The 18,840-nt window shown below is 42.6% G+C and overlaps 2 protein-coding genes across 2 annotated transcripts; one reads left to right on the forward strand and one right to left on the reverse strand.

The window, feature by feature from the left end:
- The first annotated feature begins 11,879 nt into the window (after positions 1-11,879).
- Positions 11,880-14,043, forward strand: LOC123069449 (transcription elongation factor 1 homolog). The gene is made up of 5 exons (XM_044492308.1): positions 11,880-12,227; positions 12,686-12,826; positions 12,913-12,983; positions 13,550-13,571; positions 13,674-14,043. The coding sequence occupies exons 2-5, from the start codon at positions 12,714-12,716 to the stop codon at positions 13,735-13,737; spliced, it is 270 nt and encodes an 89-aa protein (XP_044348243.1). The 5' UTR covers positions 11,880-12,227; positions 12,686-12,713; the 3' UTR covers positions 13,738-14,043.
- A 2,033-nt stretch (positions 14,044-16,076) lies between these two features.
- Positions 16,077-16,719, reverse strand: LOC123069441 (uncharacterized; the record flags this gene model as incomplete). Its single annotated transcript, XM_044492300.1, is given in 1 exon segment — positions 16,077-16,719. A coding segment is annotated over 1 exon segment (447 nt). The 3' UTR covers positions 16,077-16,206.
- Positions 16,720-18,840: the final 2,121 nt, after the last annotated feature.

Genomic DNA, 18,840 nt, shown 5'->3' on the forward strand with positions numbered 1-18,840 from the left:
GGCCTCGGGCCCCGCCGGCAAAGTGCGCCGCCACTCCGGCCGCGCCAGTTCCTCTCGATCCGAACGGGCATCGGCAAGCCGAGCCGTCCGGAACAACCCCGCAAGGGGCAAAGGGCACTGCGACCAATCCGCTCGACGGCGGCGCGCTCACCGCAAGGTGGACGCGCAGCCGGCGAGGGGGAAGGCCACGACGCCGCTGCCGTTCGCTCTGCCGTCGTTGAACTCGAATGGGAGGAGAGGGGGCAGCAGGTTCTCTCTCTCTCTTCTCTCTGCCACGGGGTGTTAAGGATGAAAGAAAAGAAGAAAACAAAAGGGGAAAAGGAAAGGAAAGGGCTCACGCTGACGCGGCTCGCCGCCGTCACCGGCGACCGGGGCGCAGCCGCGTGCCTCTATGGCACTGGATGCGGCGAGCGAGAGGGAGAGGCGAGGGGGAGCAGAGGAGGCGCAACCGTAGCTTTATCTCTCTGCCAAAGGAAAGAAAGGGGAAGGTAGGGAGCTCGCATGGCGCAGCGCGGCGTTGTGATGCGTCGCCGTCGCCGGCGGCCGGCGAGGTCCGAAACCCTCGACGAGGGAAAGACGAAGGCGAGCAGCGCGCGAGGGGAGGAACTGGTTCGGTCGGGGGGGTCGACCCCTGTTTTCTTCCAGCGAAATGCGCGCGTAGCCATCGGATCAACTTGAATGGCCGAGATTGAAACCCTAGCTCATGTCGGGCTTTTTGGGCCGAAAGAGCTGAGAGGCTGGCAGTGGCGAGCTGGGCCGTGGCCAGCCGCAGTGGGCGCGTGCGTCGCACGCTGGGCCGAGGCCGCAGCCGCGCGCGCTGGGCCGAGGCTGGGCTGCGCTGCAGTTTTTTTTTTGTTTGTTTTTGTTTATTCTGTTTTCTGTCCAAGTTTTGGGCAAATTTCAGATAGTTTTTCTATACAAATTTTTCCAAGGAAATTTTTTGTTTAGAAAATAGAAAAGTAAACAGAAAAAGTTTTTGGAAAGGAAAATAGAAAAGTTCATGAATTAATAAAGTTCATAATGTTTTCTTTAGTAAAAGAAAAGTTTCTGTAACGAGTATAAAAAGTTCATGAATTTTTATTCATGTTTTTTTGCTGCATAAATAATTCGTAGTGCTCTTTTACCAAGAAAATAAAAGTTTACATAGAATTTTGTTTTTAAGAGCATGTTAAATTAAAAGATTAAATTGTTGCTTCTCTAATGCAATTTTGAACCAGTCGGTTAAAATTGCTTAGAGAGCAAAAGAGCACAGAATTATTTCTGGATAGAATATTGTAAAGTTTCCGCTGCAAAGTAAAAGTTTTATCCTCCAACTAAATTGGAACCAATGGGAAAATTTAATTGGAATGACTGTTCTTAGCAATGTTTTTCCCCTGTGGGTGAAATCATATTAAGATAGTTTCCGCTATGACAAAAGAAAGATATTTGTTTTAAAGTTAAAATATGGTATTGTTATTTTCTAACCAACGTTGATGATAACAGTACTATAATTATACTAATAAATTTTGTATCAAAGTGATCAATTTTCAGAGAACAGATAAAGATCAAGAAGTGCATTTTTCTTGTTCTTACTGCAATAAAGTTGATGATGATGATTATTTTTGAGCAAAGTAGTTTAATAGAAATACTATCATCACATTGTTTATGAGTTATATGCATTATTTCCATTTCCGCCCAACGGTGATATGGAATTAATGTAGAAGAATGAGTTTTATTCTAATTCTACCACAACGATGATTTAGAGTATAAAAAGGAAGTTTTGCAAAAGTTTAATGTGCATATTTTTTAACCAGACCAACGTAGGGTTATTTTTATGCTCATTATTGTTGATTATTTGCTAAGTTTTCTTAGACTAAAAGTTTTCCATGTTTTCATTCGTGAAAGCGAATGGCTGGGTACTTGTGACCCGAACGATGACCAAGAAAGGTCATAACGTGAGATAGTATGTTCTCTCTAAAGAATGGTTTCAAAAGAAAAGAGATAGATCATTGAGAGTCTTGGTTGACGAATGTCTTTCATGTACTCTCTATTATTTGAGATAAAACAAGCAACATGCGTGTTTAATTTGACCAACGTCGGATCAAGCATGTGTGTCAAAGAGCATTCGGATTTATTTATAAATTTGATGATTGAATATGCAGTCAAAAGAGCCAATTCTGGCATTTATGTCCCTTACAGGGAATTACCCGCATAGCGGAAAAGATGATTATGATAAAACCCGCATGACGGAAAAAGTCTGGGAAAATACCTGCGTAACTGGGTAAAGTTGACATAGTGTTATGTCAAAAATCCTGTATGGCAGGAGAAATGTAGGCAAATGACTTATCTTGTATGACAGGAGAAAGATATGACGACTCATGTGTGTTTAATGTGTCCCACTCTGGGAGAAAAGTATGGAGTAGCTATTATGCTTTCCTAGTATCGACCGTACATCTTATGTGTAACAGTCATTGAACACTCAATAAATCCAAAGAGAATAAAAGTTACAGACGAACCTAAAGATAAGAATGATATGCAAGTGTGACTTGCAAAAGTACTAATGATGAAGAACTCTGTTGAGTTTTTGGAATAAGGAAGAAGTACTCCCATACCAGTTAACAGATAACTGCATTACATATGAAGTAATTAGATAAATGAAGTAGATACTCAAAGTTTCCTCAATTCACAAGAGTTGTGAATGTGTTTTCGAAATTGTGACAGAAAAGTTCTTGCCACATTTCGAGGGGAAGAAAGAAATATGCGATATCCATTAATGAAGAATGTGATCGTCTGGGGGAGTACGACGGTCATAATAATACCCCTAAAGAAAAGAAATAGTTGTATTTCTGGATCTTTTACAGTTCTGAAAGTAGAGTAAGGAATACTAAGATGGTGCTTAAAGTGCCATAAAGAAGAAAGTTTTAACAGAATAAATCCAAATTATAAAGTTTAAATATACGCCATTTTTGAGTGAAGATGGAGTAATCTGGGGGAGCATGTTGTATGACCTATACAACACATGTTGTTAGCTCTATAAAGGATGAATGAGTAAACATGGATCTTGTGATACAGGTCCCTGTTAAACTATTGCCTCTTGGAAATGAAAGACTATAGAATTAATTTGCCTCTTGCATTGACAGAGCAACAACATCCCCATATGAAAGAAGTGCCAGTACCTGAGACACTGATGGTCTCAAGGAATGAGAAAATCAGATACTTTTGATTACTATAAAGTCTATGTTAGTGAAATTCAAATGGAGGTTGATCCCACCTCATTTAAAGGCTCATTCGAGCTTTGAGAAGTGTCTGCTTATCTAAATGATAAGAGACTATGTGAGATGAAATGAAATTGGTGAATCCCGACGATGGTTGGGACTGATGAGTAATTTCTAATGGAGCCAAAACAGTAGGCTGTAAAGAGTTTACAAGGTCAATGTGACTCCAAAGGAAATATGTAAAGGTGTAAAACACGACTTAAATCGAAAGGTTTTTGCGTGTTTTGCACTGAATAGATTACAACGAGTGTTGGTAGCACATCATGATTTGAGTTACATCAGATGAAAGATATTATGATCTGAGTTACATCAGATGAAAATAAAGAACACAGGGGATACTGCCCGAAGAAGTCTTTTATGGACTAAAACAATCAAATGTTGTTTTGGGTTAAAGAAAATGAGAGGACAATTGTATTCGTGCAAAGTTATAGAATGGAAAATTCATTTCCTAGTCATGTGCATGTGGATGAAGTCCTACTTGCTAGTGGTGATGTCAATCTACTGCAGGAGGTGAAAGAAGTTCTTGTCCTCAAAGTCCAAATGAATGTTCTCGGTAAGTGTCTCGTTATAAATATCGAGATTCATCAAGAAAAGAATAAAATGGGGTATTAGGAATGTCGCATGGACATGCTAAGAAAGGTCTCTAAAGTATGCATGCGAGAAAACCTACGCTTGTTCTTATAGTCAAGGGTAATGGAACTGGAAACTATGATGTTTCAAAAGTTGATGAGAAAAGATTGAAAACGGATATGGTACCATATGCTTCAGCTGTTGGAAGCTCAATATATTACCCTGACACAATTCACGTATCCGGGTTGCTTTGGCAATGTCCAGTCCATATATAGATCAATGGAATGGAGTCAAAGATATCGGCCTCATGCTGAAAGAAATAAGTGCTCTAAAAAGATTGTGAGTATAAAGACAAGACTTGTGAAATGTATAGCGAAATCCACAATTGTCGCTAACTTTCACACTTGAAGGTTTTTGTGTGGAAAAACTCCAAAGAATGAAACAATTATCATCAATGTGATGCAAAGATATTTTATAGCTTGATATGAGGCTGAGGGACAGGCAAAATGGTTAAGGAGACCTGTACCCGGAGTTGATAATGGTTGACAACATCGATAACCATTTTAAGTTTTTTGCTCCTATGACAACGAGTCAAGTGTTGATGCCAAACACATTGACATAGAGTTATGCGCTGTAAAGGAGAAAGTCCGGAATTATGTAGAAATGCTTGAAGCATAAAAGCAACAGACAAGTGTTTGCAGATCTGCTTATTAAAGGCTTACCGCCCAGTGTGTTCGAACAACACACAGTCGACATGGGTTTTATGGTATAGTCTAAGATTTTCGGACAATAAAAGGGCCCACGGTTAAAGAATTTGTTTCAAAACAGAGAGGTACGTTGTGGCTGTCTGATTCTATCGACAATTGAGCTCTGACGATGAAACATGTTCTATGTATTGATCTGTTATGAAACGAGTAAAGTAAAAGCATAAGGTCAAATGTAAAAGTTGAGATCAAGGAGGAGAATGTTAGGATGATCTCCACCGTGTGGGCCCAACGGCCCACCGGGCCCCTAGATCCGCGCCCTGATCGGGGGCGCTCAACCCACTATGGGTGACGGCCCCCTGTCACCTGCACTATATAAAGAGGTGAGGGCCGGCAGCTCGCATGACGAGGTTCGTCGCAACGCCGTACACCCCACCGAATCCCCTACCGATCTAGGGTTAGTGCGGTGCTGGCGGGAAGCACCGCCACCGCTACTCTTTGCCATCCCCGGCCACCGTCACCATGACGGCCGGCTCAAGCTCATCCGGCCATGCAGAAGGTAAATCACCGGATTGATCTAAGCCTACCCGATCCAATGGATATAACACAAGGTTCCCATTTGTTTTTGAATATATTTTTTAAAAAACGCACTTTTAGTTCATGAATATGAATAAATATTTGTAGATTCAAAAACATGTTTATTAATTTAAAAAAATGTTCATGGATTTACATAAGTTTAGGAATATTTTTTTCATGAAATGAAAAATAATTCACAAAACTAGAAAACCCAAAATTTAAAAATATTCACGAAGTTGAAAAAAGATCACATATTTGAAAAGTTAGAAAATGAAAAAGGAGCAAAAAATGTAAGTAAAAAGGGGAATAATAAAACAAAACATAATGAAAACAAGTAAACAAGAAAGAAAAAAAGAAACCAACATAAAGCTTCTAGAACCTTTCGGAAACTTGGCTTTGGACCATCATATTTGCTTTGCTCGCTCGCTCCTGTGTTCTACGTAGGTGTAAGAGCATCTCTAGCAGATCCCGCAAATCGGGCCATTCGCTAAAATAACGTCGGTTTGCGGGATCCATTCTGTATCCCCGGCCCGAGCAGATCCGTCAAATCAGGCCGAGCAAATAGGTTGAGAAGCGGCCGGCTAGAGAGCAAAAATGGTCATAAACATGCGTTGTGAATAACTAACATTGAATACTAGCATGAGTAGGATATAAACACCATGCACATAAAATATCATGGAGCCTATGTTGATTTTAACTACATGCGTGAACATGTGCCAAGTCAAGCCACTCGAAACATTCCGAGGAGCATATACCATATCATCATACTACATCACAACCATTTTAATGCATGCTAACATTTAAGATAAATCATTATCCACTCCTGGCTACTTAAGCATGGCATGAGCAACTATAATCTGTAATTATAATCATAAACATGTCTATCATAAAATAACGTCGGTTTGCGGGATCCATCCGGTATCCCCAGCCCAAGAAGATCCGCCAAATCAGGTCATCCCAAAAATATTTTCTGTGGGATCCCGCATTTCACGAGCCCATTTCCTCCATATGTGCAGGAACCCACCCAATTTTGTAGGCTCCCCTTTTCATTGACGCAAAGCGTTTCCGCCCACTTATGTTTCCCGCTTCCACTCTCCGCCGCCGCTGCAAATCCCCGCCCCTAGGTGCCGCCTCCGGCAGCCCCGCATCGCATCCACTCTACCAACTTTCGGTAGCGGAGGTAACCTTCTGCGCCGGCGGCTCGCCGCCGGTGCCGACACATGGATTCGGCCAGGAGCTCGGTGTGCAAGCTCATTCCTTGCGGATCCGCTCCATTCAGCCTACTTTGAGCGACGCACGTCGGGGGAAGAGGGTGGCGCGGCGCTGCTTCGGCCAGGGGAGAAGAAAGGGGCAGCGCGGCGTCGGACGGTGGGAAGAAGAAAGGGGCAGCCCCGGTCGGCCGACGAGAGGAGAAAAGGCATTGCGACGCGGCTTGCTTCGGCAAGGTATGTTCAGGTGAAACCCTTTCCGGCTAGTGCTCAATTTTCGCCCAGATTGGGTTCAGGTGAAGCTCATTCTGGATTGTGTGCATATTGTAGATGGATTGGAGTTCGTCCTCGTCGTCTTTGTCTGACGATTCAGACATAGAAGATTTGATCCTCGACGACGATGATGAAAAACTAGTGTTGTTGCATCTCGCGACGAATTTGAGACAGGACCGAAGAAAAAGTGGCGCAGATTGTTTTTAGATTCCATTCGGTTGACATTATGAAATCTGCAATTTATTTGATGTTTTATAAAAAAAATTACGATGCGGCTGTCGTTCCGGCCGAACAGATCCCGCAAACAGGACCGCAAAGCGTTTGCGGGATCTGTTCGACCGGAGCGCTCACCACACCGTAAAAATAATTTGCGGGAGCCCTATACGCATTTTGTGAGACACGCGGTTACCGGATCTGCTAGAGATGCTCTAACAATGCTTTGATTTTGTTTTCTTTTTTGCGGGAAGGTATGGCAATGTTGCCTAAAAAAAGGTAAAATCACTAATTAAGGAGTACTCCTTTCAAAGATAACTTCCACCTTCATAGGTTGCGATAAGTGGCACGCGGCATGTGCGTCACTTGTCGCAACCTGTGAGTTTTTTTTCATAGATCCGTTTATTCAAAACATTTTATGTTTTAAACCGTTCGTTCGAATCTCAAACTATTTTTATCATTGGATTCCTCGTGTCGAGATCTTCAAAACTAGATTCTATGTTGATAGGTTTTGGCAAAAAAATTTTTTTACAAAAAATACCGGACGAAAAACCATGCTCTTAGGGAAGAAAAAAAAAGAAAACATGTTTTTTCTTTCCGTTTCCGAGAGGCATGACCGTGCCTTTCATAGAAGTAAAATCGTACCTCTCGCGGAAGCAAAACCATGCCTCTCATGAAAAAAACAGAAAATATTTTTTTTCGTTTCCGAGAGACACACTCGCGGAAGAAAAAGAAGAAGAGAAAACGCGTTTTTTCGTTTCCGAGAGGCACGGTCATGTCTCTCGCGAAAGTCAAACCGTATCTCTCTCGAAAGAACAAAAAAAGAGAAAACATGTTTTTTTTGTTTTCGGGAGGCATTTCTGTTCCTCAAATAAAATCAAATCGGTGCCTTTCGCGGAAGCAAAAAAACATGTTTGTTCGAGCAATTTATTGCTTCAGTTTATTTGTCCAAAAGCTAAGACTGGTGGAAAACCAAAATACCGAAAAAACGGTCTAAAAAGCCGAAAAAACATGTGAAAAAATAAAATAAAAATAAAATTCGAAGGGAGCGCCTAGAGCACGACACATGGCGACAGCTGAGCATTTGTTTTGACGGTAATTTGCTAGCTCCCACCCCAAGTGGTTGTTGGGAGGCTCGCGAAGGAGCACTTGTCAGCTAGGTAGGTATGTCAACGCTATTACTTGAGCCATTTCCTATTCGACGCTAATTCGCTAGCTCCTGGATGCATAAGGCAGGCCCAGTTAATCCATTTTTCAAACCTTTCTTGGGGGAGCAACTAGGGAGCTCCTAATCCGCGCTTTAAGCGCCAGTTGGCACTTCTGGCGCTCGCAAGCAACGCGAAGCGGGCCGGCCCAGCAACCTGTTCAAAAAGGAAAGGTGAAGAAAAGTAAACATCAATTTTGGGAAACCTTGGATTCGAACTCAGGCACCACAAGGTAGATAACCTACCGCAATAACCATTGTATCAAACTCGCTATGTTATTCACTACAAGAAAACAGTGGTAGTTCACCTTTATTTTAATAAAGCATTAAATTATTTTTAAAACGAAATTTGAAATAAAGTTCATTAATTTTCAGGAAAAGTTCACAAATATGAAAAAGTTCATCCATTTTGAAGAAAAGTTCATCGATTTTCAAAAAAAGTTCTCAAATCGGGATTTTTTTATCATTTAAATAATTTGAAAATTTTCATCAAAGATTGGAATTTTTTAATTGAATTTTAAAAACCATCATCAAATTTGACAAAAAAGTTCATCGAGTTTTAAAAAGTTCATCGAATTTGAAAAAAAGTTCATCGTATATTAAACAAAGTTCATCGAATTTCAAAAAAGTTCATAAATGTGAAAATTTTAATTAAATTTGAAACAAGTTTATTGGATTTGAAAAAAGTTCATCGTATTTGAAAAAAGATCATCGAATTTGATGAAAAAGTTCACACATTTCCACAGAATAAAAAGAAAAAATATCACAATTCTGAAAAGTTCACATATTTAAGAAAATCAAAAAGAAAGAAAAAGAAAAGAGCTGCTTTTTTACTATCTGCATTTAGGCGTACAAGAATGAATATAGCACGTCAAGTGTGGGGTGTGAGCTGGTTGTGCTTTCCGCGTTCAACATGAAGATTCTCGTTTCGAATTACGCTGTTTGCACAGGTTTTTGGATCTGTAATCAGAGAAACAGTAATGGGCCGAGCCCAACTAACGCCTAGCAACTAGCTAGGGTGGGCTGAGAGCGTGCTCACATGTCGTGCTCTGGGCGCTTCCTTCGGTTCTTTTTATCACACGCATTTTCATTTTTTAAAATAATTTTTTCCTGGGTTTTTGTCTTTTCAGGTTTTCACCGGTCTTCCTTAGCTTTTGGACAATGCATTTTTTTTGCTTCCGCGAGAGGCACGGTCGTGCCTCTCATAAACAAAAAAAACATATATTTTGTTTTTCTATACCATTCGTAAAAGTCACGGTTTTGCTTCTGCGAGAGGCACGAACCTGCATCTCGGAAACAAAAAAATACGCGCTTTCTCTTTGTTCCGCCTTCGATGAGAGGGCGAGATCCGCTCGGTTTAGGTTTCTAGTGGATTCATCTGAATTCAGCCATAGTTCATGGTTTTCGGAGTTTCTACATGCCCCTTCGGCGTTTTCTTCTCTAGGGCGACGATTTGCTTTGTAGATCGCAGCTGCCGGTGTTTCCTAGTCTACATCGACAACTTTTTGGTCGCTGCCTCGACAAGGCCATGAGTTTTAAAAAGTTTGCGTCGTCGAGGGGGAGGCCTAGAGGTGGCATCGAGCTATACTCATGACGCCCTGCTGATGGATTCAGGAGGAAGAAGACTTAGGCACCTTCAAAAAGTTGAATGTAATTTTATGTTTATGTATGGATGTGTTTGTAAGTAATTGTGATACTTTTTCTGAAAACAAAGGTTTGTAGTACTTATATCGTCTTTGGCCCTTTGACAAATACTACTTCCGTTCTTAGATACTCCCTCCGTCCAGAAATACTAGTATTTGTCAAAGGGCCAAAGTGGAGAGTAACTTATACTAGTAACATAATACATTGTTTTAGACTATGTTACTACTTTCATAGTGGGTAGTAACACATGTGTTATGTCATGCAAAGATTCATTTATTGGATTATAGACTCATATTGTCTTGGGATATGTGATGTTACGGTAACTATGGTACTAAGTTACTCAATTTATCTCTCTCCTCATTAACTCATTGCTACGTAGGCAAATTTGCTGAGTTGGATCCGTTGTTACCCTTAAAGTTACTGTCATTGTGATCAGTCTAAGACTTTGGGCAGTCTAATTTAAACTATCAAAACGTCGAATAATCGCGAGTGGACATACGGCCACGCGATGCCGAAATCCACACTGCATGTTGCCACGTGATTCGTGCAACTCGAATACTTATGGCCGGTATAACGTTTCCCACCATCCGTATATCATTTGGTATAGCCCACGTATTTGCACCTGACATCTGCAGGAGATGGCCCGCAGGGCAGGCCCGGGCATTGAATTCAGGCGCGTGTCCATCAGTCCCGATGGCTAGCTGCACCATGGTCCTCACGGCCTTTTTAAAGTTCCAGCTTGCTTGTCAATGCTGCCACTTCCCAGTAGTACTTCAGCGCGAGCTGGGACATCTGATTTCACATGTGCATCGGTCGGTCTATGTCCATGTTTCACTTCTTGTGAACATAATCAAGAATGGTTGAGGAACATTTTCTTGCTCGGCATTGTGAACCTGCTCCTCATGGCCATGATCTTCATGAACAAACTATGAAAATGCTCTCTTATGCGATGGGATTGCCGTAGTTTCCATATGTATTTGTTTTCCTGTGTGGTATCTGTACTGCATGTATCTGCGAGCACATGCTGGCCTATCAATAATACAACTCCAACGGTTGTGTGCATGGAGCATTAACTTTTACTCTACTCGTGAGATGCCGTACTCCCTCCGTTTCTTTTTACTCCGCATATAAGATTTGGTCAAAGTCAAACTACATAAAATTTGACCAAATTTATATATAAAAATATAAACATCTACAATATTAAAACTATAGTATGAAAATACATTTCGTGATGCATCTGATAATGTTGATTTCATATTGTCAATGTTTATATTTTTTAATATAAAATTAGTCAAACTTTATAAAAATTGACTTTGACCAAACCTTATATGCAGACTAAAAAAAGAAAAGAGTACTACACAACAAATGAAAATACACCAGCAGGCAGGGACGTCATTAATACCATGATGCGTGTGCACCACACCCCAACCATGGGCAATAATTCAGCAATGGACGGCCAGCGTTATGGCAAATTAAACATCCCTGCGCTCATCAATTACACCCAGCTGCCCCTGAACCGTATGAGGCTGGTCATAGTGGGGAGTAGCTTATACTAGTGTCATGCATATGACACTAGTCTAAGTTACTATCTTCATAGTGCAAAGTAACTAAGTAGTAGTGTCATAGATGGTTTCATTTATTAGCTGATAGACTCATTTTGCCTCGAGAAGCGCTATGTTACAGTATGTGCTCGCAGATACCTAGGTTACCACAAGCACCTCTTTTCTCATTAAATACTTGTCACATAAGCAGAATTATCTTGGGATGTGTTAAATTACTACCTAAGTTACCCCCACTATGGCTAGCCTGATGGCACCCGGCTTGGGAGAGATGATTGCAGGTGGGCATGTTGCTTGGTATAGAGAAATAAAACAAGGAAAACAGATCACACAGGGATTTCCAACCTTCAAGGGGCTGCTCCATGTGCGTAGAACCCATCTCCTCTTCCGCCTTTGTTTCTCCACAGGGGACTAGTTGGATAAGAATCCAGAAGAGCAGTTATGCCATCTCCAGAAGAGTGACGTGTGCGCTAGCAAACAAGCCTGTATCCATATGAAGATAAATGTCGTCTGGTCCACGGCCGGGTGTATAGCACCACGTATTCGCGAATGCTGGCGATTAATGGGTGGCTATAATAAGTAGCAATTGCGATGGGCGCACGGACGAACAAGATTCCGACTTCGCGTGGCCTCATATCCCAAAAATCCGCGTCGACCAAAAGGTCTTGTATTTAGAAACGAAGGGAGAGGTGAAATTAGAGTTGGAACACGGGGCGTCCCAGATTGAAAAACAGCGACGGTTGCGTGTCACTTTCTTTTCAACGGAGATTTAGAAGAAGAATTTTGGCTTTTCGTTTATTCCTTTCCCCTGCCCACCTTCCTCTCCCCTCGCACCCCCTTTCCCTTCCAGCCCCGGGCAGCGGATCTACCTGCCGCCGCCTCGATCCCGCCTCTCGGCGACCTTGCGCAGTCGCCGTCGCCGCCGCCCTTCTTACTCGGGCCCCGGGGCGTCCTGCGGCTGACTCCACCCCGTCCCAGTCTTCGTCCGGCCACCGGATCTCCTCCCTCCCTCTGAGTCTGAGGTATGCATGAGCAGCTAGCTAGGTTGTTTCTTCTCATCCACCGCAGCATCACTTCTCTTTTTTGTTAAATCAAATCGGTCAATTCCCTTCCACTAGGGTGGGGATGGGGCCTTCGAAATTTCCGGGCCAGATCCGCCCCTGGCAGGGTCATGCCTGCTGTTGTGTTCCTGGATTCCTTCTTGTGGATGATATGTGTATGATTCGGGTGCTGTCTACTCTTGCGTGGTTACAAATTTCGGCTTCTTTTACAAGGGATGATGATGATAGCTTGGTGCTTTTTTTATTATGGTAACAATTAGTACTCTCCATCTGGATTCCCTTGCTTGTAAAATTGCTGTATTTTTCACAAGATACTGTATTAACTATTGATTCCTAAGCGACTAGCAACTCCATTAGTGTTTTAAACGTCTCATCGTCATTTCATAGATACAGTAGATTCTAACTGCTGCTCTTTGTAGATTTTGAAGGAAGGACAGAAGCCGAACCATGGGGAAGAGGAAGGCGGCCGCTAAGCCACCCCCTAGGAAGCGGATGGACAAGCTCGATACCGTCTTTTCCTGCCCATTCTGCAACCATGGGAGCAGCGTTGAATGCCGGATGTTAGTACTATCTTCACCTGTTCTCTTCTTAATTTGGAATGGCTGCCCATTCAACATTGTGACTGGCCTTTTCTTTCTTCCTTCAGCGATCTGAAGAATCTGATTGGTGAGGCCAATTGTCAAATCTGCCAGGAAAGCTTCAGCACCACTGCAAATGGTATGTCCAAATTTTACATACAACTTCTGATTGTAGACGTAGATGCCATACTGATTCATTTTCAGCCAGAAAATTCCACACAACAAATCTCATTGGTTTTGTTCCTTCTCAACCTAATGATTACAACTCTGGGAACAGGCTATAGCTTGTCTACAAGTTTCATACAGCCATGCCATTTCATATACTCTTGGGGGTTTAGTCACTTTAATCAACTAGGTCATAATAGAGCATAGCCGAGGTAGTAAATCTTTCAGGGCCAAATGCGAGCTCGGCTGCCATTAAATCACACCATCATGTCTGTAAGATGGCTATGTGTCTCCCTATTTTATAATGTCCTAGTCTGAGTTAACTGAATTGCTTTTCATCAGAACTGAACCTGTATGATAGTATATCCTGTAAAGGAAATACAGTGTTACGTACTCCCTCCGTCCCATAATGTAAGACGTTTTTTGACACTACACTAGTGCCAAAAAACGTCCTACATTATGAGACGGAGGGAGTAGTTGTTTAGCTTTGTTGAGCTAATGTTCTAGAATTGTACTAACTCTCTGTTATCTTTGGTGCAGCGCTCACTGAAGCTATTGATGTGTAAGTCAGAATCCAACAAATACCTCTTTACTCGTTGTTGCAACTCCGTCAGGTTTATCCACACCACACCTGGAACTGAAAATTGAACCCCTTGTCCTGCAGATACAGCGAATGGATCGATGAGTGCGAGCGTGTCAACACTGTTGAAGATGACGATGGTGCATGAGCAAGTGTAACTATAATACTCTATGATCTCAATGTGTTGATGTCATTTACTGCCACTGTCAGCCATATCTGTAGTAGCATTGTAACAATGTACTGGCTGACTTAAACGTTAGTAGGCAGTTTGTCCCGTGCTTAATACACAACCGATGATATTGTGTACCTGTATTTGTAAACCTTGGTATAGCGGCTGAGATTACACCTAATCTCGGTACCTGCAAAGAATGTGTACTTGAGACATGATGTTTGTGAGGCTGTTCTGTGAACCGTCAAGTCAAGAATTTATACTTATAGTATGGTGGTTGTTTGATAGGCCTTTCATGTGAGTTGTTTCCCTAGCCTGTGGTTGTCCCATGAACTGTGAATCGTAGAATGTATGCTACTTTGGGATGTGCAAGCCAGTATGAAAAAAATCTCTTACCAGCCCAGGGACAGTATTTCGAAGCATGTCGTGTGGTTCAAAGGATTGCCCCAAACATCGTAAACATGTATGAACCGCAGATTTGTTAACTTGTTTGCTGTTCTCAGCAATTTTTCAAAGAAAAACAAGACTACTCTATCGGTTGGGTGGGTCAAATATATAATGATTGGTTTAGTAGCTTGGGTGTGGGTTAACCTGCATTTTGCAACACATCAAACAGTGGTGGCTTGCTTTCAATTTGCCTGATAGAAACAGTTTGGTTCAATTTGTTTGCAAGGCAGACTTGATTTTATGCTATGCTGATTGCAACCAAGATTATGAATCAATTAACAATTTCCTCGTAAGGGTCCTGGTTTAATTTCAGAGATAAATAGAAGAGGCCAGTAATTGCAATGGTTTATTCCAAACCGCAGCCACTCCAACAGCAAGCTGCAATTGTTTTCCAGGATGGATAGATTACTTAAAAAGGAATTTATCGCGGTGTGCAGCAGAGCTTAGCGAAGGCAGTGTACTTTATTTACTTAGCTCACTAACACAGTATATGCAAAAGAAATTACTGCACATTCTTTTTTTAAGATAAGACAGTGTAGTAGTAGTAGTAGTAATTGGGGTTTCAGAAGTAAGGGTGGCAATTTGGTTTGTGACTGCACCTTTTTTTAAAGAAATTACTGCACATTTAATTTTTTTTTTACTTGAGACTACTCTTGTGTTTGTCTTGCCTTGTGACTGTTTCAAACCGCAACAATCGTTTTGTTTTTCTATGTTCGAATGGTCATTTTCGTCTGTTTGGCTGCCTATTTATATTGCTACAGGAGTAGCACCCTCTGTTTTTCCAGCAGCAGAGCACCACTGTTGTTGCACATCTCTCAAGATGTATGTGCATTCTCAGAACTGAGGTATCATCAGTAACTAAAGAAAACAGTTGGATTATGCAGCCCTACCCTTATGATGATCTATCAGAAGTACGTTCTCATGGACTTGCTTAGGTATACATTATCTGCAAAGGTTAGACCAAGCGCAGTTTCGAATTTCATATATCGATCTGGGCGTGCTCCATTTACTTGTTGTTGTTGTTGTTGTTGTTACTGTGACATTTAGGTCATCAGGAGGAGTTTTTTCCACGGGTTGTCGTTATGAGATGCCGAGATGGATAAATGGAAAATGAATGGTCTGACAAAGGGGATGATGGAACAGAATAGAAATAGCAACAGTCAAGATAATACACGAAGCTAGAACAGAATAGAAAATAAATACTAGATACAGAAGTGTACACGAAAAAATATGTAAATTTTGGCCATCTGTTTGGGCAATAAAATGAGGTTATACCACTTAATATCTTGGCAGGGATCACATTTCGTTAAGCTGCGTCCGGACATCCGATCGCGGACGGTGGTTTGAGTGCGCGCGTTGGAGATGCCCTAAAGACTCTTTTCTTATTTCTCCCCATTTTCCCTCTGTCTATACCCTCTTCCAAAAGCTGAAATCCCCCCTCCCGTATGTTTCTCCGCGAGCTGTGGTAATTTCTCCCCTTGGGATTCTGCATCTGGGAGATGGAATCTGTCGAGCCCCTCTAACTCGGACTCCTAATCTCCAATCTCGCTTCTTCTCTAAATGGTACTGGAATACGCCGGCTGAATTATCCCGACCGCTGATGAAGAGAACTCTGACCGTGTGCTGCCTCTGTGGATATGGTTAAGCTTCTAGGAGAGACCTTTCTGTGGATGTGAAATTCTGAACAAAAGTATCTCATTCCCAGACACACCTACACTTGTGTTTTGACTATGCTTGCTTGTTACGGAGTACATGAGAGGTTTGTGCTGACAGTGGGCGCAATTAGATGCAATCAGAGGAAAGCTTCTGACACATAAGCTAACATCAAGGGATGATGATGATCTGACAGAAGAAACCAGAGGGATGCATCATGACAGAGGTTAACTGATCCACTTCCACGCTTGATTATTATCTATTGTTACACACACATTCATGGTAAGCAGAGCACAGAGCAAGGAAACGAAGATCAACACGACACACACGCACGCACACGACCAGCTCCTACTGCTGGTGGTCGTGGTCCTGGAGGAGCGGCGGCGCGACCTCGACCCTGGCGACGCCGGCCCGGGCCTGGGCCACCTTGGCGACCTCCACCTCCCCGACGACCACCTCCTTGGCCACCTCGTCCTGCTCCCCGCCTTCCTCCTCGTCGTAGTTGGGGTCGTTGCGGTCGATGGCGGCGGGCGCGGGGTCGAGCTCGCTGTCGACCAGCCCCTCGGGGCCCTCCCAGGTGTACTTGCCGCCGCGGCCGGACTTGGGCGGGGGCGCGCCGATGCCGACGCCCCGGGGCGCGTTGGCCGGGTGGCGCTCCAGCCGGTGCAGCCCCTGCTCCTCCAGCTTGCGCTCCACGTGCCTGGCCGTGTCCGGGCGCCTCGTCTCCGGCACCGGCAGCTTCTCCGCCACCTTGTGGCCCTCCTCGTCCCGGTGCACCACGCGCATGTGCGCCATCTTATCTTGTGAGCTCTCCTCTCCTGTTGTTGTTGGTCTGGAACTATGAGTCGCGCTGTGTGGGTGGATATCAGGATATGGATGTGATGGGGGAGAGCGGCGGGGCTTATGTAGGAAGCCGGCGGGCCTGGGTGAGGTGGCGATGGAGGTGTCTAGAGAGTGCGTGAGCGGTGGAAGGGTGAGGAGGAGTCTAGAGAGTGATGGAAGGTGGCGGAAGCGGAAGGCGACATCTAGAGTGACGGGCGCGAGGACTGGTACCGCCACGCCACGCCACGCTAATATGCTCGTGACGCGACATTCACCGACATTGGGGTGCGGCTAGGTGATGTGCCGCCTACTGAACGTGACTTGTCCTGCTGATCTGTGGTCTCATGCTGGCATCATCTGAATTTTTTACTTTTTTTTACTGAAATTAAATGCATACATTCATAAACTAAAATTTACTTATAAACTTTAGAAACATAAATCTGAAAAATGTTTAAACAGTATAAAGATTGTTAGCACATCTTCTAAACAATGTAGATAACTTTTTAAAATGTTCGTGACTATGCAAAAAATATTTCCGCTTTTCAAAAAACATATGCGTTTTTTTTCAAAAAATATGTATACAATGTAAAGAAAATATTCGCGTAATGTAAGAAAACTGTTTCGTGCCACTCAAAAAATGAAGCTCGCATTTGATGGAAATATACCTATGTTTCAAAAGAGAATGTTTGTGGCATTTAAAAATGTTATGTACAAGGGGAAAAATGTTTATTTCCATAAAATATGTATCGTGAAATTTTACAGAAATATTTGTATGTTTCCCAAAAATGATTGTGAAAATTCCAAAAGTATTATAAAATGTAAAAAATGTTTGCGTAGTTTTACAAAAATGTCTATTGCCATTTAAATAATGTACCACGTGTTTTGAAAAAATGTTACCAGGTATTCAAAGAAGGGTTCAAAACATCTATTTAAATGAATTTACATCATGTAAGCATTTGAAAATGTCCAAAGTGGATAAAAAGAAATGTTTCACATGTCCGCTAAAAACGTACATTGTGTACTCACCAAAAGTAGACATGTGTTAAAACAAAGATACCGATTAAAACCGACAAAGAAACAAAAAAAGAAAAGAAAACCGAGGAGCACGAAGAAAACAAAAAGTAACCAAATGTAAAACGAAAAAACGAAAAAACTGACAAAAATAAGTGAAAACAAAGAAACAAAAACCAAAGAAGTCAGTGAAAAAACAAAGAAAAAAAGAAAACAAAACTGAAAACAAAATAAGAAAGAAAATCAGAGAGAGTGAGCGAACCTACGGCGAGGCATGAGCGGCAACAAGCTATTGCGCTGATGGGCCGCCCCGATTCTCTCGCCTCTAGGCAATTGCTAATAGGAATGTAAGGACGAGACATAACACAGTGACCGCAATTGCGGCTATAGCGTGAGTTCTTCATATGTGATTTTAAGTGGGCTTGGGCCACACAACATTGATGATGGATCAGGGTGTGTGTAATTGTTTAATTTTCATTTTTTGTTGGAAGATGGTCAATGTGAATGGCACACCGGTCCGTGGTGAGATGTGGGTGCTGATTTGACGCGGTATATGGTAACTATGTGTTATATCTAGTTTTCACATGATATTTTGTGTACTGGCCCGTTTTGCTTTGCATGTAGTTATGTTTCGTGCTACTGCACAGTAGCACCATTGTCAATGGTCTCCTATACAATGGCATCATAGTCTGTTTCTATCTTACGTGAGCGTCCGATCTTCATGTATTGTGGACAAGCACTAAACTGTCCACTGGTATGAACAGGCGCAAACACAACCAGCTCTAGCCCACAAGCCAATGACCACACCACTTAACTAAATGGCCCACAACATGGACCGTCCACAATAAATTGGTCATACCGACGGGAGTGCCTATTTGGCGCCTTCAGCGCCGCAGAGGGCAGTTGGCGCCTACACCAGCGCCTGGTGGGCCGGCCCACAAAGGCGCACGCAGGAAGACTTGTTATTATAGTGGCTCTCTACGAATCAAACTCGCGCCTTTCCACTCGTCTTCGAGTTTGCCTAACCGCTAAACCAACTAGATGCCAGTGGCTCCCTGCAGCGCCAATTGTTTTAAGAACCAGCTTACCTCGCTGATATTTTTTAATTATTTGACATGAATTTTGGGATAAATAATTTTGGAAAGTTCA

The sequence above is a fragment of the Triticum aestivum genome, chromosome 1A (genome assembly GCF_018294505.1).
Source record: "Triticum aestivum cultivar Chinese Spring chromosome 1A, IWGSC CS RefSeq v2.1, whole genome shotgun sequence".
NCBI lineage: Eukaryota > Viridiplantae > Streptophyta > Magnoliopsida > Poales > Poaceae > Triticum > Triticum aestivum.